This window comes from Brassica napus, chromosome A4, assembly GCF_020379485.1.
Source record: "Brassica napus cultivar Da-Ae chromosome A4, Da-Ae, whole genome shotgun sequence".
Taxonomy (NCBI): domain Eukaryota; kingdom Viridiplantae; phylum Streptophyta; class Magnoliopsida; order Brassicales; family Brassicaceae; genus Brassica; species Brassica napus.
Window position 1 is genome coordinate 10,939,028 of NC_063437.1, and position 23,836 is coordinate 10,962,863.

The 23,836-nt window shown below is 35.0% G+C and overlaps 2 protein-coding genes, 2 long non-coding RNA genes and 1 other non-coding gene across 6 annotated transcripts; 2 read left to right on the top strand and 3 right to left on the bottom strand.

The window, feature by feature from the left end:
- The first annotated feature begins 570 nt into the window (after window positions 1-570).
- Window positions 571-678, top strand: LOC125608432. The gene has a single exon (XR_007339328.1). It is a non-coding gene; the product is annotated as a small nucleolar RNA Z279/snoR105/snoR108 (small nucleolar RNA).
- Window positions 679-1,514: 836 nt separating this feature from the next.
- LOC125607953 (40S ribosomal protein S10-2-like) lies at window positions 1,515-3,103 on the bottom strand. The gene is made up of 5 exons (XM_048777527.1): window positions 2,979-3,103; window positions 2,841-2,889; window positions 2,490-2,760; window positions 2,171-2,300; window positions 1,515-1,753 (listed from the first exon to the last, which is right to left on the bottom strand). Exons 1-5 carry the CDS (start codon window positions 2,979-2,981, stop codon window positions 1,667-1,669), a joined length of 540 nt encoding a protein of 179 aa, XP_048633484.1. The 5' UTR covers window positions 2,982-3,103; the 3' UTR covers window positions 1,515-1,666.
- A 2,838-nt stretch (window positions 3,104-5,941) lies between these two features.
- On the top strand, window positions 5,942-7,037 carry LOC125607955. Its single transcript, XR_007339006.1, has 3 exons — window positions 5,942-6,290; window positions 6,394-6,670; window positions 6,763-7,037. It is a non-coding gene; the product is annotated as an uncharacterized LOC125607955 (long non-coding RNA).
- A 6,657-nt stretch (window positions 7,038-13,694) lies between these two features.
- Window positions 13,695-15,612, bottom strand: LOC125607954. Its single transcript, XR_007339005.1, has 3 exons — window positions 15,138-15,612; window positions 14,997-15,040; window positions 13,695-14,645 (listed from the first exon to the last, which is right to left on the bottom strand). It is a non-coding gene; the product is annotated as an uncharacterized LOC125607954 (long non-coding RNA).
- Window positions 15,613-17,166: 1,554 nt separating this feature from the next.
- On the bottom strand, window positions 17,167-21,181 carry LOC125607956 (disease resistance protein RML1A-like). Of its 2 annotated transcripts, XM_048777529.1 has the most exons (4): window positions 19,817-21,181; window positions 19,434-19,721; window positions 18,571-19,298; window positions 17,167-18,507 (listed from the first exon to the last, which is right to left on the bottom strand). In XM_048777529.1, the coding sequence occupies exons 1-4, from the start codon at window positions 20,966-20,968 to the stop codon at window positions 17,937-17,939; spliced, it is 2,739 nt and encodes a 912-aa protein (XP_048633486.1). In that variant the 5' UTR covers window positions 20,969-21,181; the 3' UTR covers window positions 17,167-17,936. The 2 variants fall into 2 exon arrangements, with proteins under 2 accessions (XP_048633486.1, XP_048633485.1); XM_048777528.1 differs by having other exon boundaries at window positions 17,167-19,298.
- Window positions 21,182-23,836: the final 2,655 nt, after the last annotated feature.

The window sequence follows — 23,836 nt, forward strand, 5'->3', positions numbered from 1 at the left end:
GTAATCCAGTGTAAGACTGGTCTTTTTTTTTTTTTTGTCTGTGTGGGCATGACTTCAAGTTTCGTAGGTTCGATCTAGATGTTATCAAGTTAATTTGCCTTCTTTTTTAAGAGTTTGATCTCGATCAGACCTTAGTAAGCTTCATTCTATCTTATGAAGGTAGGTGTTATGTGAATACCTTGAATCAAATATAATATGAATTTGCATATTCCTTAGAGCAAGTGGCAAGTCTCTTTCTTTTAAGGTGGTGGTAACCTATCGACCTCAAACGTTTCCTGATAGATGAATCTATTTCTTAAATTTGGGCTGGACACCGAGATGTTGAGTTCAGCTCTGTGTTCTGAAAACAATTGAATTTGTGTTTGTGGCATTTGACGGAAGGTAATATTGTAAACCTTACATCGAGTCAGAGTCTTTTCAGCTTATAAACAAAGAGGTAAGCGAGAGAGAATTAAACTAATGTTTCAATGTTTGTCCCACATCGATTGTGTGGAGAGAAGTGTGATAACGAGTGAGCTTATAAAAAGAGAAGGTACGGGACTTTTAAGGTATGATCCTTCAGGTTTAAAGGGGAAGTGATGATTGGGTTTATCTCTCGCATATTTTAATGCGTGAAGAGCGTTCCGCTCAAACCTCTTACGACAATTGGGCGCTCCAATTTTCATTTAATCTGATCCCTCTCTAAGTTATACAGTATTTTTTTTTTTTTTGTCAACATACAGTATTTCTTATAAAACCTTTCTTTAAATTTTTTTATAAAACTTTTTTTATATCAATATCAAAAAATCATTTTAAAGAAAAATATTTTAAACGGAACTAACCAAAATTGAATTTTAAGTTAGTTACTTTGTGTCGGTAAAAACCTGTTATGTTTGTAACTAGATTTTTTTTTGAAACACAAACAAATTTTCATTCGTTACTCTAGCCATTGTTAGGGGAAGCCATAACTACAAGCTCATCGGCCAAGCATTGCTTTGCCATTACATCTGCTTCTTTGTTTTTTCGAGAAATCAATTCCACAGAGCTCAGCGAAAGAGTGATCAGAAGTTAAAGCACAGTCAGATTCACATTGGAGTCTTGGAAGTCTACGATCCCTACAATTTGTAACTAGATATTATTGGTAAATACTCCATAATATGATATAGTAATAAAACAAGGAATTTGGAAAAATAATACTGTTTTAATTCTGTGCTTTTTGTCTTGATATAAGAAAATGTGATACACACACCAAATATCCTGCACATCCCGTTCGGTTAAGGCATTTACTGAAAGAAATTTGTAAAATTATCAACATATATAGGAGCAAAAACATATATTCATGGCATTTTTAGTACCATTCAACTTGTTCACGACTAGTAGACATAGAATAACGAAAAAAAACATATTACAATTTTAGTATAAATGAGATTTTTCTTTCAAAATATTGCGCATACATAATTGTGAAGTATCCAAATAAATAACCAAATTATGATTTTAAACCAGCGGAGAATAAAATTGAAAAAGTAGAAGGCGGATAATGGGTGAAATTTTTTGTAAGGATCCACAACATTTTGAGCATCCTTTATAAAATTCTAAGGAAAAAACAAATCATATTGAGTAAAAAGACACTGATTCTCAAATCAAAAGTACAATTTAACCAAAAAGAAACAAGGAGTACATTTCCCTTTCAAGGAAGATCAGATCCAGCAGCTGGACCAGCACCATACCCACCGGCTCCACGGCCAAACCCAGGCCTAGATCCAGCTCCCGGTGCCTGTTAAAACCAAACAAATATTTAGTTACACAGCAACTTAAGAAAAAATGAATGAAGCCAATCTTGTATTTTCCATCAAAATATGTCGAATGAATGCAGGCATTATTTTGCAATCATGAAAACCAAAACGCTGCAAGATAAATGAAATGAGTGAAAACAAGGTGACATAAAATAAATATACATACTTGGCCAGAAAAAAAATTACACAAGACAATAATGAGTAGTTTGCCACGAAGTTCACAAAATGAATCTGAGCAAGGCTTAGTTGCAGAGTATTTAGGGAAACCAAGAACAGAAAGAGTTGAGAATCAGTGGCTTGGAAAGTTACTAAACTATCAAACAATTAATGCGTAAGAGAGTTCTCAAAATGAGCCACAGCAAGAAACAAGTAATCAAGAATAAAAATAGAAAAGGTACCCTGAAGGAAGGCTGGTAATCAGCAGGAGCTCCACTCTTATCACCAAACTCTCCACCAGCTCTAGGAGCTCCACGGTATCCATCTCTGTCACCACCAAACCTCCTCTCTCCATCAGAACGAGGTGGGCCACTGTAAAAAACCATATCAAATCAATCACAAAACAGTGAAAAACTAGACAAGTAACTTCTTCTACTTCATCTAGTTCATGTGCAACCTACTGGTGATTCTATTACTGTTTACTTGGCTAACCAGATGATTCTATTCCTAATTCCAGGACAGTGAAAATGACATTTTAAAATGTTAAAGTGGATGCTATACCGGGGACGGTCACCCATGGGACGACCAAGAGGCTTCTGCTGCTTCTTCAAAGTGGCGGGAACAATCTCTGAAGGGAGGTTGAGGTAAGTCCTCAGAAAGTCAATGCCTTCGTTAGTGAGGAACCAGTAGTAATGCATCCACGCAAACGTCTCGCGAACGTACTCCTTAGACTTGAAGCTCTGCATCAGTTTGATGACTTGCAGATTCGGTACTCCTTCGATCAAAGGATGTTGCGGTAAATTGAAATCCTTTTTCGCAAACAAAACTCCCTCTGCGCAACGAAATCAATCAATTAATTAATGATATTCTTCTTCCAATGCGTTAACTCATTTCAGTGAGTAAGAAGAGTACCTTGGAAGAGGTACTTGGAGATTGCGCGGCGGTTCTCCTCTGACATAATCTGAAACAAGTAGGAGTGCAAATTGATGAGCATTTGAAATGAGTTTTCCATCAACGTGGGAGGTGACTGGGAAGAGAGGTGTTAGTTACCATGGTTGCGATGAGATTGGTAGAGGAGACGACGGAGAAGGTGTCTGTGCGTTGTGTATGTGACGGCGTTCTCACCTTCTACTCTCGCGCAACCCTAATTTCTTCCATTTTTATAGCATGCGTCTTTTCTAGGGTTTATGCGATGGATCTACTGTTGGGCTTTGTAATTGGGCCGGTACATTATGGGCTAAAATAACCAAATTGATTTTACGTCCAAACTAACAACCTCTACGCTTACCATCACCACTAACCATTTCTTTTCTTTTTTTTTGGTCAAACACCATTAACCATTTCTTAGTTTTGAATTTATTGGATTAATTTTTTTTTTTTTGATCAAAGAATTTATTGGATTAATATACCGGCTATTATTAAGCCGGTTAGCTAGTTACTATATATAGTTTTCAGATGTTAATTACGTTGGTTAAGATATAATACAAATAAAGTGTAACGAACTTTAGTTGCTATGATTCTAATAATGTACTTAGATAATAATCCGCGCGTATGAGCAGCATGAAATTCTTATACTAATGTTTATCTATTAAATGATTTTACAACGCTATAATTTTTATCAATCGTAAAATGACGAATACAAATGTTAGTCTTTTAAATATATCACCATTATAGAAGAGTTAATGTATTACAGCTTATCTTAATTATTATTAAGACTATATATGCACACAAAAAAATTAAGTTTTGTGGCTAACACAAACTACCAAGACCAGATAGACAACATTGATTGTAAAATAACGAAAGAAGATTAGGTTTTCTGCTTTCAATTTGTTTACTATTTACTCTCCATAAGTTATCATCTAATATTAAGATCTCAATAATTTTTTAATGCAAATTTTGATATAAACATATTTTATATTTTTATGTAGTATATAATTTAATATACATATATATATATATAATATGAATATTTATTAATGAAACTTCATATTCATACGATTTATGATCATTTGTATCTTGTTTGAACAAAAACAAAATTAAACCGTTGATCACAAAATTTTCAATGTGAGACTGTTACAATTTTTAGTAATTTATAGTCATTTAAAAAATTTAAATATAACATATAAGAAAATATATAATCTTTTATTATAGGTTTAAAGTGGTTGTTTAATTTCTTTTAATAATATAAAATTAAACAGAAATAGAGAGGATACAAAAATTGTTATCATATATGTATTATTCATAATTATTGATTGTCATATATATGTTAATCATATTAGGTAATTCTGTAGTTTTTATTTAAGGAAATAATTGAGAATATTCTTTTGTACACAACTAATCAATTTAAGAGCTAGTTTAATAAAAAGTATAATATATATTTATATGGACCAACTTGTTTTTCTAAGGATTCTATAAATCATCTTAGTGATGACACGTGGCTACGAAAACATATTGTAATGCTTCATGATTAATATATACTAGGTGATAACCCGCGCCCTGCGCGGAGCGAGGAGATTTTTAAAATATTATAACTTTTAATATGTAGACATAATAAAAGTTAAAGTCATAGTAAGAAAAATATATGTAAGAAAGTACGAATTATAGCTAAGAATTTTAGTATGTCAATATAAATTTATATGCGATGGACTTTAAAATTAAATTGTATATTCGTTTACATGCGGGTAAATTATAAATATAATATTAAATGAAACATAAGCAATAGTCTAATAAAATATAAAAGAAACAATGTATCAGAAAACAAAAGAAAATGAAAAATAGAGTTAAAACCTGCCATTAGTTTTTTGTGTTTGCTAGAAATGTAATGCTAAAGGAGTTTAGAGAAGGAGGCAATGGTGAGGAGATGTAAACGAACACCTCTACTATTTATATATGCACGGAGCCAAAAAACCTCCTCACCACGCTAAAGTCTATTTCTGAAACCGATATTATGTCCATCTTTAATACTGTATATACCACTTGCCTGTTTTGAAAATTGCGTGATGCCTGGACGTGAAATATGTAAGAAAATTCAGTTCTGGTCACGCAAAATATATTTCAGAAATATTCCCCGATCGATTAAGGTAAGTGTTTCAATTCTTCGAATTTTGTTTTCTTGAATACGTTAACATTCTAATTTTTAATTTCTATAATATATTCGATCCCGTGATCAATTAAGTTGTGTTTCCTTTAAATTTTGAAGCATTAAGTGTTGGGAATAATAAAGGGATTTTCGATGAATTGAATCGAAAAGATCATAAAACGATTTGAAGCTCATATTAGTTTTTCAAAACATTATGATAAACATGATTTACTTGTTGCAAGATTAGATATGAACATTCATACATGTTATGATATAAACATTCGTACAGGTTAAAATAACCAATTCAAACCGTAAAGAACTTAGTTGTACGAAGTTTAAAGAATCAAATATTTTACTCAAGCGTAAATGACTTACCACAGACGTATATTTTGTTGCCTTATTTAAATGATCCACTTCCAAATTTTCGAACAAATCATAAAGTCTCTCTTTGGAAGGAGTTAATATGTTGCCTTAGTTAAATCTCCGTTTTTTTTTTGAAATCTGAATGTAATCAATCGTAAATGACTTACCACATACATAATCCGAAGGTTTTTTTTGAAATCCGAAAATCTTATAGTATAATGTAATGACCAGTGACATTTGTTTGTAATTATTCTAGTTGATAAAGGGCTTTTTAAAAAATAAGGTGAGAGTGCATATGGTGATGACAATTAGGAAATGGTACACATGTAATAAACACATGAGGCCAAAGTTATTTTTTATCAATGCTTCTCAATTAATAAGAATGGGATAGGGATTAAAGCTTTTGCTCTTCTCTTACCATTCACTTTGTTACGTAATTTTATGATTATATCTATACTGGTAAAGATCACATTAGTTTAGATAATCGATTGAGGCTGATACACACTACAAGAAATATGTGTATTGATAGCAAATTATAATAGCTCAATTTTCATAACTGCTATGAAAAGTTAAATGATAGTTTGATAAGTAGAATTATAACGTTACAATACTGATATGCTCAAAAATCAATAAGCGGTAAATAAAAACACGCTAATCCGCCTAATTTTTCATTAACTGCCAACAAACAAATTCAAGCTCTTTTGCTGTCCAAGACCAAAACCAATTACTTTCTATAGCACTAAAACAAAAAAAAAATTAAGAAAAAAAACATCTTGCTATCTCCGCCAACTCTATCTTCTCCATCTTCAGTTGATATCTATCGCCATCTCCGTCGACTCCATTGCTCGGCATCTCTCTCTCTCACTCTCGCAATTCACATCAACTCTCCTCAACTTTGATTTCAATCCACGATTTATAAGGTCTTGAGGTTTAATTGCAAATAAAAGCTTCGTTCTTTGTTGTGTTGGCCTGGGTATTTTTTGTTGTTGTATTTGGACAATAATTACAGCTTATTGGTAACAGGTGTGTGTTCTGATATATCGGGGGAAGGATTCACAAGTACAGCATAATCACCATAAAGGTTAGACACATCTATCGATTTATTCGCCTTTTGTAGCCTTTTGTAGCCTTTTGTAGCTTTAGTTTCTCGGTGATTGACTGTAGAAAATACGTTTTCAACTATGATGTTTAACTTGTCGTCATTGCTGCTTGAATCATGTATACTTGTTTGAACTGTGGCAATGGACCTAACTAGGATTGTAACATCAATGTTGGACAAGGCTTGGGTTCATTTATGCAGGTATGTACAATTGTTAAAAGTGTTAAGTTAATGCATCTGGACCATTGTTTTGTCAACTGAATTTTGTTTTCCTTTGATTTACATGAACTCAGGAGTTGATTCTGCATACGAGAGGGGTCCTTGGAGTTTTGTTAACGCTGTTAGTAAAGTAGTAAATAAATATAGTAAGGCAGTAAATTAAGCAGTAAACAAGTTGAACAATACAATTGTTCAGCTTGGCAGAGAGTTGTTTGATGGAAGGATGGTTGCTAGATCTAGGGTTTGTATTCATGTAATCATGGTTATAATGATATTGAGGTTATTTGTTGCTTGCAAGATATTGTAAAACTCAAACAATAACAATAATCTACAAGCTCTCGCATGTCTAGATTATCTATCACTAGATATAAGATCTCAGCTCTCGGATGTTGATCTGTAGAAAGTGTCGAACGATTATTCTATAGGAATATCGATCGATACTCTTTTCACAATATCGATCGATTAATCTATTGGATCATCGATCGATTAATCTATTGGATCATCGATCGATATCGCTTCTAGCAAGCTTTACGATCAGGTTCAATATGTGTTCACTAGGGTTCCTAAATCAACTCTCTCGTATGTTTCTAGCAATCCTAGCTCAATAGAATTTAGTTTAGAGAAAAGACCAAATGATGACATTGTGCCTAATGATTCTAATATCAGGGTTCTAGTTCATGACTCTAGAACACAAGCAGTAAGAACAATCCTATGATGAATATCACAATTTAGAGGTCTATATTTTGGGCTAATCCCTAATAACCTATCTGAACCCTAAACCTAACATGTGGATTTATTCAGCCATGAAGTTTGTCACAACAATCATGGATGAATAGACATAAAACTGCAATAGATATAAAAACCAAAGGCAATGGAGTTCCAGGAGGACTCTGAAGGAGTTCCTTCTTTCTCTCCTAACTAAGAACAATGAATTAAAGAAAAAGCTTAGCCGTCAACAATGGCTTAGAAAACACATAAATAGAGTTTTAGGTCGTCAAAGGGTATCTGGTAATTTGGAGTTGCTTATGGGCTTCAGTCGGTCATAAAATATGCTCAGCCCATATTCTGGCATCACTGTCGATCGACACCAATGCTGTTACATCGATCGACAGTCCTTCATCTCCTCGACAGCTTCCTCTCGCGAGGCAGGCTGACCATGCTTCAGTAAAACATGCATAACAGCCCATATTCTGGCATCACTGTCGATCGACACCAATGCTGTTACATCGATCGACAGTCCTTCATCTCCTCGACAGCTTCCTCTCGCGAGGCAGGCTGACCATGCTTCAGTAAAACATGCATAACTTCTGTTACAGGATGCTTATTGACCTCAAACCAGAGGCATTGGAAAGCTAACTCAAAGTTCTATCTTGTGTCAAAATATGAGCATAATCTAACGGTGGAAAGGTTTTCCTCCATAGCTAGACATCTGACGCGTCTGTGCAGTTATGCACCTCAAAAGGTTCCAAAATCACAATGTTTCTCCAGAACGTACTTGAACTTGTAAATACTATAAATAGATTCTATATAATAGTAAATATATATTAAAACACTTATAGACCATGGATAAAAGTGGGTAAAATTCATGGTCTATCAGAACTCCCTAAGTTGTAGAGATTTGAGAAAGAAATCCTCAACCTGAGGTAAATATGAAGATTCTGAAGGATTCAGTAGCTAAAGGGTCTAGAAACTTTATCTGCTCGATACTCTTGAAGAAACACCGGTAGCTACAATCTTTCCTACTAGAACACATGAACATGAGGGGGTGCCTCTAAGAATAGCCCATCGTAGGAGAGTCACCATCCTGAGATCTATCAGTTGATCGGAGCATAATTTAAATTGCGGCTTTTTAGGTCATTGAAGAAATAGTAGCTACGGCCGAGCTCATCTTTTCTTGCGGTAGAAACGGTGGTGGATTAATGTTGCGGGGTTAGGTGACCGGTCATTGGGGAATGTGCCTGGGAGAAAAGCGATTTTGCTTTAATGCAATTTATCACAAATCAATATAGAGGTATCACCATCTATGTATTTTGTTTACCTCTCCGGTGTGCAATACTTCTCACCATCATTGGGAAAAGACTCACCTATGTGCTCTTGTTTTTCTTCACCTTTTTTTTCTGTGAGATTTATGTTATAAATCAGGCATATTAGTTCCATGTTGTGGGGTTGTTTCTTATGGTGTTGTATGTTATTTTGGTCAATATTGATCCTCTTTTTCCTTAGGTTTTGGCTAAAGTTAGAAACTACATCTCGTTGGGTTGGGTTAGAGTTTAGTTGTCATTGATGTTGTTTTCCTCATCGCTGGTTTGCCGTCAATAGTCTCTGCTCGTCTTGGTTTTCAAGCTCAAGTTTTTGGTGATCTGACTTCTATGCTCTTTTTCATAGTTCGAGGATGGCTCAACGGTTTGTTAATTTCATTTTGTCTCTTTTTATCTCTTTGTTTTCTCATCTCGTTGCACCTTTCATCGCTGATCACGTCTCTTGTGGCTATCCCTTTCGCCATATTTGCTACTCCAGGTTTGGATAGTGTTTTTCTCTGTGTATGCTTTGTACGCTTGGAAGGTTGTTTATGGTCTCAAGCTTAAGCTTTGGTTTTTCGGTGGTTAGTTTCCATTCTCCACCACTCAGGTTGTTTACCTTTTTCTCATGCATCCTTTGGTGTAGGTGTGCGGAGTTAGTCTTTTGGAGCTTTAGTTTCTTCTATTTAGAGTTTTGTGGTTCTTTGCTGGCATGAACGCCTTGTATGTGGTTGTTTAGTTTGTGAGGTGCTTCTTATCTTTTAGCTAGTGGTTGCGTTACTGGTGCTTTAGACATGCTTTTTTTTGTTTTGTGGTGACTTTGTTATTCCAGTGATTAATTTTTCTCTGGTCCGTTTTTTTGTTTTTTTTTTTGCGCTGGTGCTTGATCTCGATCCTTTGTGTTCCAAAGATTGCTTTATCTCATATTTTATATTTTTACCTTTTTTTTGAAATTTGTTTGTTCTAGTAGAAACACTTTATGATAAGATGAGATAGATTAGTCTTCTTTGTTGAACTTTTTTCAGTTCCAAATCTTTATTGAGTTAGTGTTACTATGGTATTTCACTTTTTCTCTATGTGGAAGTTTTATATTTAGATTATGTATTGCACTCTAAATTCTTCTTATTAGTTTGGTCATTTTATATTTTTAATAGTTAAATAAATATATAATTTGTAAATTAAATAATAGAAAATGGTAAAAAAATAATAAAATAAAAAATTTATATTATGTTTAGTTGTGAATAAATTAAATATGTAAAATATATTTTTATTATTTTATTTATTTATTTATTCATCTTGATTTTAGTAAACAATAAAATAGATTATCAAACTTTATACGATAATAGTTAGTGCGAAAATGATTAGGTAGTCCATGGTTAGAAAGTAATTGGTCAAATTGAAATAATCTAAAAGAATGAGCTAAAATGTAAAAAAAAATACATAAATGACACGTGTCGTAAAAACCCCTTACCACTTGTCAGAAAAAAGGAAAAAACTAATTTTATATTTTTTTTTTGTCAACTTGTTTTGTTTCCATTAAAGAAAGCCCAATAAGCAGTTACATTTAGTATCAGATTCGAATGCCCAAACAAAAAAACAAACATTAAGCCCAAATAGAGAAACATTAGTTGCTTAGTGTCTACCACGTGTCAGCTTCTCTTGCTTCAATGAGACACGCGTCCAAATGCATGATTTTCACACCGGAAGCGGCGATCACAGCCGTCGTGACGCTTCCTCTGCCGGTGATCTCTGAAATCGTTTCTCTATCTCTGTCTTCTCTTTAGCGCCTGAATTCCGATACCAAAAGAAGCAGCCCAACTCCTTCTTTTACTCAAACCCTCGCTCATGCTTGGAATCTCATACTTCAATAGATAATAACTTAAGAAAAATCTCAGATGATCTATAAAAGATTTTTGTCGGACCATCAAAGAAGATGCCGGCTTATCTAAACCTCTATAAGGCTCAGCCGAGAGCAAATCCAACAACACAGCTTCCCTTCTTCAAAGAAACTCTACTAAAAAGCCTATCTTTGGCTTCACATAAAGAGAGTAGAGATTGACTCTCATTAGAAAGGATTAAGTGGAATCCATGAAGAAAGAAAGTCCTAACACAAACAAGAGGAATCTGAAATTTGCTGTGAAAGAAGAGAGATTAACTTTATTGGATTCAAAACAGGTGAGGAAAAGATAAAACTTGAAGAACAACCCAAATCCCGTTTTGAAATTACACAACAAAATCCTCAAAAGGAAGCTTTATCCTTAAAAGGAAGCTTTAATCGGCTACCCCGAAACCAATTCTGATCTAAGATCAGAAACAAAAAACAAAAAGTTTATTATCTCTTCTCAACTTCATCTCTGTGAAAGATGGAGGTGTGTGAACAGAGAGAAGAAGAGAGAGAGAAATCCCCGTATTTAACGCACGAACTCAACTAATCTATCTATATATATATAAAATTGTTTGTCTCTCTCCTAGGCCATCCAGCTGGAAACTCGCTCTCTGAGGGGTTGACACCTGTCCGCTTTTTCTTATACGCACCGTATCACTTAAATTTTAATAGATCCGTATTGGGCTTTAGGTTTGTTACTGGGCTTCTGTTTAATTGAGAGAAAGAGGTCGGGCACATGTCATACAGTTTGTTAATTACATTTGAGGAGGGGGTTCTGAACTACGAATCCACGCATGCGATACTTTTTTTTTTCTTTCAAGTTCTGTTTCCCAATTCGAATTGTCATTTCCTGTCGCAAGCTTTTAATACTTTTTTATTTATATTTACAATTTCTTCGCTCTAATTTAAGGATTATTACTTTCATAGCAGTTTTATTTTAATATTAATGGATTATGATTAAAACAACCTCAAACATTAGCAATATCTCAAAACCATGTTCAAAATAATTTAGTTATCTAGGCTACTACAAGTACAATTAGACCTTATATTTAAAGACCAAAAATCAACATTATGACATACCATGCATACCACGTTAACTTATATTGTAAAAGAAATATTTCCCATATATACATACCGCTGCATACTAAAATTATGTAGAATCAATATAGAGCTTATTATAAATACTAGGGGTTGGCCCGCCCTACGGGCGGGTAAAATTACACTAAAACTATTTTATATTAAAATATTTAATTTTATAAATTTTACTTTGTACTGAAAAAAATAAATGTAATCTATTTTAATTCTAAAAGTATATTGTAAACTTTATTAAATTTTTTTGGTTTGAGTTGAAAAGACCATTAACGTTTTTTTGGTTAGAAAACACAAAATTATTAAATTAAAAAATTAAGAAAAAAATAATGATTTAAATTTTTTTTATTTGATTTCTATTTCAATTTATATAGTTGAAGAAAGTCTAAAGTAAAGTAAACTAATATTTTATTTCTAAGATTAGCAGATTTTAATATTATTACAATAACTAATTTTTCACGATAATAAATTAATACACACACCCCAAACTAAATCAATTGAAAATCAAATGTAATGTGATAAAATTATAAAAAGTTAAATCTTAAAACAATATATAAATAGTTTCAATAATGCCATAAATAATAAATAGTATTTATTATGTAACAACAAATGATGTTTTATTCCGCGCGGGGTTTTATATCTTTGGTTACATCTAGTTCCTAAATATGTTTACATATTGGTTTGCTTAATTTGCTTAATTTCTTATGTGCATTTGTTTTACAGCATAACTGTTGTGTTTTTAGATTTCTGATGATTTGGGATAGCAGCTTAAACCTATTTGGTGACTCATGTTTGGCTCTATTTGTTGTTATATTTTGTTTATGAACTATATTGGCAACATGTTATTACGTTAATGTTATGGAGGGAGTGTGTCGTGATAGGCTGATGTTGGGTTTGGAGGGGAGGGGTAGTTTCATCTGTAAGTTATGTTCGTTCAGTTGTTTGTCTAAGTAAATATTTGTAATGAGTGTATTGTTGCTTGCTCTGTGTAGAATGTTACACTCTTGTAAGTTACTAAGAGTAGTTGACTTTTAGTTAAGAAAACATGTGGTGCAGAATAAATTGCCACCTATAATGGAGCTTCGTTTCTTACATGCTTGAAGCTGAGCCCATAAAGCTTCATACACGCCAAATATGTGAACTCGTTCTCATACATATGATATTAATTTTCTTACCTTTCTCGCCCTCCTATATTGTGCCTTTCAACAATGCATTGTGGTATGTGTTGTTGTTAGCATGAGCCGATGGAATAGTCTTTAAGGCTGGAGGTAAGCCTGTGATTAAAGTACGATGGGATTAATGTTGTTTTCGTGCAGTCCTTCAGGTGTAGCGTTAGATGTAGCGTTGGACGTGATAGTTTCTCATAGCTCGCGGCGATCCTTTCACGCTGATTGTTTTTGGAGCTTTGAGTGAGTGATCGGTTCTTCGAGGAGGGGTTTCTAGTCATCTTGTGAGAGAGATGGTGCTATTGCAGTGAAGGATACGAAAGTATGTTACGAAAAAAACACATAAACTGGTTAATAAAATGGGAGTTAAGGAATTCATATATTTGTTGGAAGCCTTTTGGGATTGCTTTTTTTTTTAATTTAAGTGCTTGTAATATTTCTCTAATTGTTGGGTGTGCCCCATTTCTCAGCTTTGGTACTATAAGAAAACTCAGCAGATGAAATGATAGTATCATGTGGAAATAGTGGTAGCCTACTATGTAACTTGAATCTCCGTACTGGCCATATAGTGGATTAAAGACTGTTGTATCAATATTTATGATGCGTTTTTGGGTTTCTATTTGACGTGGGGAGGCACATTTTGGCAAACACCCATACTGTGGGGCAGCATATACGCTACTGATACAGCATTGCTGCAATATTAGTTGCACTCTTACTACTAAAAATATCAGAGACGCATAACAAACAATGCAACTAATTAATCAATGTTTTTGCTGGTAGTTCCCAGTCTGTGCTAGATATTCCTAAAGTTTATTATTCAACTACATAAAGGCAGATTATGTGTAGAGGATTTAAAGGAACTTTTATTTATAAACATATAACGAATACCTTTCCCTTGTAACAACTACAACTAAAAGTTAAAACACAACCAGCAGCTGGTTTAATTTCAGGAAACAGTAGACAAAGTCAAAGTGGAAACATTTAAAAACAGAAATGCGAAAGAGTAGAGGTTGTCCATTCTGACCTTTGGCTCTCCTAAGCCTGTGAAGTTAAGTCACGTGTGGCTTCTTCCCTTCAACCTTCTCCTCCATTAGTGGTTCATCCTTAATTTCTTATCTGTTGATTTATCGAGAAAGAACAGTTGGAAGAGCAGGGTCGACAGCACTTTCTTAAAGCATTCCAGCGTTATCACCATCAGGTATTTTCTCAGGCGATGCACTGTTAAACCTATCAGTAGGATTGGTTTTAACCGCTCCAGCTCCAAGCATGTCATCACCAGGCTGGTTATCCCTTCCCTGCAAAATAATTAATAGTACTTACATGACCTCCAAAGTCTGGAAGTGGTGGTTGGTAGTGGCTAAGTTGTTAAAAACACATACATTATAGAGGAGGTTTCTGTGTCTAAAAAGTTAACTAACAATCATTAATCATACAAGTAGCTTGCAATCAACTAAAGGAACCATATATAAAGGAGGTTGGCGAATCTATCCAAAACACTGACACCGACGTTTGGCCACTGCGATTTTTCTTGCACCAATCAACGTTCAACTCATACAAAAGAACTTGAGGATTCGCCATGGTTTTCGGCGCTCTGGAATATAGTATGATATGGAAGAAGATGTTCAAAGTTTCATTCTCTCACTGTGCGTAAATACCTTTAGTGCCCACAAAAGAATAAAAGAAACAAAAACGTGGTGGGTCTATCAAATATTGAAAGAAATACAAAAGCAGCTTTTATTGCTTACAACTATATTTGGATGTGAGTGATTCTTGAGAAGCTTAACTTTCTTTTCCAGCTTCTGAATATGATGAACAAAAGTAGGAAAGTCATGAATAAATCAAATCATTGTAGAGAAAGAAATAACTAAGATAATATCAACAAAGAAACATGTATGTTTATTAGCAACTAAAATCCAGTCAATAAAAACAACAATAATAACGCTAGAGTAAACACCCAAAAAAATTATAGAATACATGAGTAATTAAACAAATTAAGGTGATGGGATGTAGAACGAATGAGCTTGGAGAGCCCACAGATCACCGAAAAACTCATCATAAGAATCAAACTTCAGGGAGAAAGGGGAATTTTAAAACAAATTGCAGAGTAAAATTACAATATTCAAAATCAGAGACAGAGTTTTCAAATTAACCTGTTTGACGGCGAGAAACTCTCCAGAATCGAGACTAATAGCAACTGAACAGGCAAGAGAGATTGTTAGCCTAATATAAGTTGATTTGGAGTCCCCATAATGAAAGCAGATCAAGTATCAAATTCAAAAGAGAAGTCGTACCTTTTGCTGGAGCTATTACTCAAAGTGAGATCCTTTCCACACATAAAAAATAATAAACCACAGAGAACTCAATTAGTTAGGATGCCTCCTCCTCCTCGACCGACTCAACGATTCTTCTCCGCGAAGGGAACTAAGAGCACGACGTCACTACCACGTGTTTCCTCTCCGGCTTAAGCGCCACTATCGCTAACGCCACCACGATCGTCACTATACGTAAGAAATCTCCGAACGCTATCACCACGAGAGCCAAGTCTCTAGCCTTTCGCATCTTCACGGAGGCCATGGCGAGGAAGAACGGCGGAGATTCGAACTTCAAATACGGTTGGTACGCTGGCTCCAGAGAACAGATCGAACGGATCGTCTCATACGGATTCAGCAGCAGCGAGATGAGATCGATGATGATTCGTCTCATGGAATCGGACGAACTGCGCTTCAGACGAAATTAGGGATTAGGCGAGACATATGCGAATATGACCTGGCGATTTAAAGCTTCATAATTGGCTGATTTAATTGATGACGTGGACAGCTTCTCTGATGCTCATATATCCCTTTTAATATAGTATAGATACGACACATCATATATAACGATACATATTATGTTAGTTAGTATAGTTATTCAGTGAATAAAAAATTCGATTATCTTTATTCATATTGAAAATATAGTAAACCTTCAAATATTTGAATTATTTACTTTGATTCCCATTTACCAAGATACATATACGAATTCCTAATAGTAAGGATACGTAAAACCAAAAAAAAATGGACTTAACAAGAGAACAATGATTCCGTATACGTTAGGTGTAACTGTGTAAGATATTGGTTTTTCCCACTAACATTTATTCTTTAAAGATTAAGTCTACCGTTACGTTGTGTATTAATTATAACATAAATATACACAGTAAATCATCAGTATATATATGTATATATATATACATTCTGATAATTATAAATTGACTTATGGCTTTGAAAAACTTATTTTTCTTATATCCATGATAATAAATAAATTATGTATTTCGATTAAAAAAAAATAATAGCGTTAATACTTCTGAAGTCAGACGAAAACTAAAAATAAAAAGACTATATGAAATCAGGGCATATATATTATGATCTACAAATGAAGTTTCTGTAACTGCGAATTACTACTTTCGCCATCCATCTTAACCAAAACAAAAAAAATAATAATTAAAGATAATTAGTTCACACACTAACGTATGAAATCATGATCAATACACTCTTAAATTCACCATTAACAGTTATAACGACAATAAGCACCCAGTATATCAAAAGGCATGAACAATTCTATTAATATCTTGATGCATGCCATCACTATATAAATCAACTTCCATTTGCTAATATCATCATCCATACACAAAACAAAACAAGAATCATGTCTAAGCATGTGATTATCAAAAATCGCAAACCTAAAAAATCAAAGCGTTACACCCCTCTCCTGTCAAGATTGAGCCGTGCAAGAGAGTACACCATCGCCGACGTCCGCCGATGTATTCGTTCCCAGCCATACGAGGTTACAGACAAGGAGTGCAGAAACATTTTCAGACATGCGCGTTTGAGGGGCCTCGCCAACCATCCACTGCGAACTCTACCTTCTTACACAGATGAGATGAAGTCTTGCCTTAGGTATGGCAATCGTGAGGCACATTACATAGGAGGAGTAAAGCATCTCTTTGCTTTACATGATCGTACCAAAGGAATGAGGCACCTCAAGATCTCAGCAACAATGGAGAAGCAACACATATGTGGTTGATAAGCTGTGGAAGCAAGTTAAGAGGCCGTTGCATGAAGTTCCAATGTGGTTGATAAAGAACAGCTTCTATGGCACGAACATGATTCTTATAATGCCACCAAAAGCTTGCGAACTCAACAAACTCGAGAACAGATGCAGTAAGTGCTTCTATTATAAAGAGATGGCGAAGTTTATGGAGTTAGTGCACCGTTGCTAACAACTTTCCTAAATTCATCCTTTCTTAGTATTTCCATTTCAATGAATGTTCCAATTACTACTGTTTCTTTCTTTTTTTTCCTTTTTCCTGCATTGTATGCATTGTTTCATGTTTACTTTAAATAAATTCTGATAGCTGCTAATTCCATATCTATTAAACTATATTCTAATCCTGCTTTACATATGCACATTTAATTATTCATATTAAAATGCTACAATATCATAAAAGTTAATCTTACATTTACATAATTACATAATTATCAGTAACTCAAAACTTGTGGCACAAGTTAATAGTTCAGCCATTTGGGCTACTAATAATCCATAATAATAAAACAATGACTCTTGGGCTTAGAATATTAACAATACATTTACCGTTCGGAAGTAAACGGAAGTTATAGTTTCATCATGATGTATACTAATCCCCTCAGACAGATAAAAGAGACCACCAGTATAGTATTTTGTTAGAAACACAATATTAAACTTGGCCTTAATTACCCAAAATACAAGTTCGGAAATCATATATTAAAGTTAGCGTGCTCCACTGTCCATGCACGAAAGTATGGAATTCAACCTTTAGGTATTTCTTGCAAATTATAATCAGTACAACCAGTAAAATAATACCATTAGTATAATTAAAAATATATATTTAAAAATATAAAAAAATATATTATTATAAATATATATTTGAAAATATCAAAAATTAAATATGAGATCCTGCCCGTAGGGCGGGCTGACCCTAGTTTTATATATATAGATGTTAAGAATATTTACTAATTAAGGGATGTAGAAAAAAAAAACTTTTAGGTATATAAACATGAAAGCAAACATCTGGATAAGTTCTAGTAATAAATTCTTCGCCGAGTCATAATGGGGGTCGATCCGGTCGTTGTGTCAGTAATTTCTTCGAATTCATAATATTCCAAGAAATCAGAAAATTCAAAGAAATCATCATGTTCTTCATCTTCTTTTCCAGAGCAAAGCTTCTCAAGCCAACTCCAACAACATTTATATTTACTGCTCTGAACTTTTTCACGTTGAGATACCTGAACAGCTTCAGGTTCATAGTTTCCATCTCCATATGTGTGGTGGTCTCTGCTGCCTCCAGTCCACACTGTTTCCCCACTCAAGATCTGTAAACCGCACTCAATAATCTTGAAGCTATCTCTGCAGCTAAATTCGAACAGAATGTCGTTTGCAGTCCCATCCAGGCTAGGTCTTCCTGGAACCAAGTTACCACCACATATAAACAAGTGCTCCGTCAAAAAATGAGAAACATTAATTGAATCCCACTTAAGTTTCCTAATGGTGACACCTCCTTTGGTTATTAGGCAAGCTATATCAAGATGTGAGTACTTGATTGGCGAAAGCAGAAGACACGCCTTGAATCCCAACCTTGAGTATATAGAGAAACTTGCATTACCATCCACATCCATAGGAATGATTATGGAGTTTCCTGTAGCTTTGTGAATGAACTCCGCAGGAACTTCATTACCCGGTAAACATATACTGTCGTAAACCTTTTCTTGCATGATTACTCTTCTTGATTCTTCATCCAATTTCAAACAATTCTGGAACTCGATTTCCCTCAGTGAATCACTGAAAACAAAACTCACTCTCTCGAGTGATTCACAATCATTTGCATTTATGTACTTCAGAGAACGAGGAAGACCCAGTAGTGACACAAGTTTTCTGCACCGGTAGACGAAAAGACTTTCTAATCGAGAGAGACCTATAATGCAATATGGTAGCTTCTCTAGACCACTGTTGCTTAGGTCTAGATGTGTTACACTTTCCGGGACATGTGTTAATCTCTTGAGGTTTATGCCACCTATACGAAGCCACTCCAGAAGAGGCAAACAATCACCAATTGATGGATGAGCTTCCATATGTGTGTTTTCAACATCGAGATCCTTGATATTAATAGAAATATCTGGGTAACTTCTCAATCCTGAGCAATCACTCATGTTGACTTCCTCAAGAGATGCTAAGTTGATGTTGGTTGGAATAACTTGTAACTTTACGCACCCCATCATCATCAACTTTTTCAGTTTGTGTAGATTCCTTATAGAGGAAGTAAGCTCCACCAAACTTGAACAAGACGTAAGTGTCAATGTCTCAAGATTAGTAGCCTTTGAAAGATCCGGGATTTCTATCAAATTTTTGGAATATCCCAAATTTATATCCTTGAGATTTGTAAGGGGCTGCATGTTAAACACACCAAATAAGAAATCAAATACTGGAAGGTGGATCACTTGAATTTCTTTGCAGTCTTAGGCTTTTGATCTCTTAATTAGAATGAATCATATATACACATTTAAGAATATCAAATACCAAACCTGGATTCCTCCCCAGAGCCTTTCAAGGTTGCTCATTGGCATATGGAGTTCGACTAGACGTTCTAGCTGAAATGCCGGAGGAAGACTTTTTCTCGGGTATGCATTCCATTGTAGTAACCTTAGACGAGGTAAATATTCCATGTCTTCCGATATCTGCAATGCATTAATATATCTACCATAGATTCTTAGGAATTGGAGATTGTGCATTCCTTCAAAGGCTCGCTTACTTATAGAGACCTCGTTCATCTTGGACGAATCAAATGATATACCTAAGACAGATCCAGTACCCTAACAAGTATTCAAAGAGAAGATTGATGAAACTGTTATGACAAAACCCAGGATCTGTTAAGCAATTTCTAGAGATTATATATATAAGAACTTACTGTATTATTTGCCAGCACATTATGAATCTCGAAGGCCTCTTCCAAAAACTGACGTTTCCCTGGGTCGTCAGACTGTTTATGAACTATTTTCCTGCCCAATTGTTGAAGTAAACAATGCATCGTTATACACCCACTGGTCGATACATACACGAGAGATCTATCCACAAGGGTCTTTAACCCGTTTTTGACATCCAAGTTACCATCAGCTAGCATGGTTGTCACATGGTCAACAGCTTGATTGTTGAAGAAGAATGCAATGTGGAGAAATAAAGATTGATCTGTATCCGATAGTCTGTCGTATCCCACTTTTAGCACGTCCCCAATTTTTCTATCAAGACTAGATTTAAGCTTAGACAATTGATTTTCCCACTCATGCTTGCTATCCCCACGCAAAGATAAACCCACAACATGAAGACCTAACGGAAGATTACCGCAAAGATATGCTACTTTTTTTGCTAGATCTTTATAACCATCCCGCGGAGAACTTTGCTTGAAAGCTGATAGACATAAGATCTCAAGAGCTTCTTTTCCAGATGGATAAGCCACATGGTAGATATTTTTTACCCAATGTGCCTTCAATATCTTTCTATCTTCAGTGGTAACAACGATACGACTTCCTGCACCAAACCAAGATGGTTCTTTAGCCAAGGCTTCTAGTTGTTCAAGATCATCTACATCATCAAGAACTATAAGGACTCTTTGGTCTTGTAGCCTTTCTTTTATTGCGCCTAAATGATGTATCTTCAAATCCTTTTGCTTCAAAACCTTGGAAAGAATTTGGCTTTGTAAACACAACTTTGAATCATGGTCAACAATACCATCACTCCCATAACTTCCCTTGAGGTTCCCAAAAAAGCATTTAAGTTGAAAATCAACGGAGAGCTGGTTGAACAAAGCTCTAGCAATGGTTGTTTTACCAATTCCTCCAGGACCATGAATCCCAATCATCTTCACTTCATCGCTTTCTAGGCGTATATAAGAGTTTATTTTTCTCAAGTGAGCTTCCATTCCCACCATCCCGTCAAAATCCTTTGATGGTGTGACATTCAGTTCGTTTGAAACATCAGCAGCAATCTTTTCGATCATCTTAGCTTCATTCTTCCTAACAAAAGTAGCGAGTCTAAATTTAAAGAGACACCACCATTGAAGCATTCTTAAGAAAGATAAAAGCAATATTGCATTCAAATACAAATACAAATAAAACTACAAACCAGTTTAGAGAGTGCTCTCCGGCAATGGTTGCAACATATGTCAAAGCTTCCATCCATCTCTTCTTCTCCCATTCCGCTTTCCCTTCGCAAGTTTTCCCAAATGCGCTTCCGAACTCTCCGCTCTGTTTCCGTACATCGGACGGATCAACATCGTAAAAAATCGTCATCACCAATTGACCCTGATCTTTTTGACAGTTCAAGATTTCAACCAATTCATCTAAACACCAGCTTGAAGACGCATAATTCTTTGATAGTACCACAACTGAGAGCCTCGATTCTCTAATGGCTTGTACGAGTTCAGGTCCGATCGTGAGGCCTCTCTCGATCTTCTGATCCTTGAACGTAGTAATCCCTTTGGTTGCAAAGTGATTGTGTAAATGACTGAGAAATCCTCTACGAACGTCTGGACCGTGGAAACTCGGAAAGACATGGTATCTCCTGATGTGAGGCGAAGAAGAAGAAGAAGCCATTACAATAAGGTAAAGAGAAATAAAGAATATATCAGAGAGTTGCACTGATTTTACAAAGTTATCTACGTAGGAGAAAAGAGTTCTTATTTACTTATGTGAACAATAAATAGACACCGGAGAAACTTTTAAAGAGAATTGATGCTGACTGGTTGAATTAGTCTTTCTGTGATGACGACTGACGACTTCAGCTTAAGAAACTTTCTCATGGTCGTGGCATCGACTACATGTATTGAAACAAACAACTAACGTGTGAACAAGAACCAGCTATATAAAAATAATGCAACATAAAAGGAAGACTTTTCTCTTCTTGTCTGATTTCTTAGAAAAGCAGTACATTGGAATTTCATTAAATATTTGTGCTATATATTGATACGATCAAATTATCTTTTAAGCTACTATGCAATTTTAGAGGTGTAATATAGTATTTAAGGGTCGGATCTACAAACACTTTATGTTTGACACAATAGATTTGAATTCCAAACTAATCTAAATCAATAGCAGAAAACAATAATATATCGGTTTGTAAGACAAATGAAAAAGCTTTAGATCCAGAAAAATCAAACATGTAAATCATAATCGTTGTGTTAAGAGGATATTGTTGCCTACATAGTTTTTCTTCTCTACTCTTTTCATACAAATATCACTACCAAATCTTTAGTGTGGATTTTAGGATCTCAATTTTGTTTACGTAGTTTTACAGTCTTTTTAGGTTGATTACAAAAATAATGTACGAATGTTAAAAAAAGTTCAAAAAAGTAGCTGTAATAATACCTAATATCCACTATATATTAAAACAGAAGCATTACAACATTTTTTGTAGTCACGTGTCTCACCAATACTATTTTTAGAATCTTTAGAAAAATATGTTGGTCCATCTAAATATATAATAATTTTTTTTGAAAGAATGTTAAATTTATTCAAGAAAAAACTTTTTACAATAGATGCAACATAAGTTGAGAGTTTTTATGTAATTTGAAAGAAAATCTCATAGTTTATCTTACTGAAAACCATGGTGATGATTGGTTGGGCTTTAACTTAAGACTTTAGCTTTATTTATTTTTAAATCACTAATCCTAACCAATCATTATGCAGCTTTAATTTTGAAGTTAAAGCTTGCTACAACATCTACAGACTTTTTTTTTGTTTGTTCATGCTTTAGGAACTGTAGTATTTTTTTAAGCAAAAAATATAAAGATACAACAATAAAAACTACAGTCTAAATCCTACAGCTACATTCCTACATCTACAGTTCAACCAATCATCCCCAATGTTTTCATGGCTTTAGTATACTTGCACATGCCCATGAGATGCAGGCTGGAGATACAGTTTCTCACTGCCTTATCCACGCCCTTGATCAAAGTTGCAGGACCATTAGAGCTTTCTCCATGTCTTCTGCCATTCCGCTCCTTCCAAATAGCAGACAAAGTAGCTTGGAACACATACCTGAAGAGAAATAAACGAGTCGGGTTGCTTGTCTGGTCTGTTAGGGCCCGGATAATCCTTTCCCATTCGTTTGTATAATGCAGAGGCAGTAGCTTCATAGTGAGGTTCTTCCAAACTTCTTCTGATAACTTGCATTTGTAAAACAGGTGGTTGCGAGTTTCAAGCGGTTCCGGAGAGAGGCAACAGCCTGTAGTTGCAGCTGTATTCCAGTTTAAGATCCTATCACCCGTGGGAAGTCTGTTCTGAACTGCAATCCAAGCCATAAAGGAGAATCGAGGTGTAGTGAAGGGGAACCAAATACCTTTTTACCAGTCAACCTTCGCTTGCTCAACATGGATGAGCTTTCATGTCTCCCTGGAGCTGAAGTGTGTTACGTAGTTGTTATCCCCTGTTTTCCACAAGGGCACATCCTCATTCTGGTTCAGGCCTCGCAGTCGCAGAGCAGTGATCTCCTCTTCAATGACGTTGAAAATATTTTCTCGGTGTCTTCTTCTGCGATGATGACGCAGAGCCTTCTCCACTGTGTCATTGATTTTAATGCCCAAATTTATCACTCCCCTGCCATTTGTTATGTCACATAGTCTACCCAGAGAAGACCAATGATCAAACCAAAATGACGTCGATGATCCATTGTTGACTTCCACCTTTAAGAAACGCATCGACATAACTCTGTACTTCAATATTTTCTTCCACATCCATTGATCCCAAAGAGCTACTTTCTTTTACCAACCAGAAGGAGTTCTTCCGAATCAAGTATCTGTTTATCCATCTAACCCACATTGATGATTTAGATGACAAAATTCTCCAAACCAACTTCAAACACGAGACATCATTTGCTTCTTTGATTAGTCGCAGGCCCAGTCCTCCCTCTTCCTTAGGCTTGCAACAATCCTTCC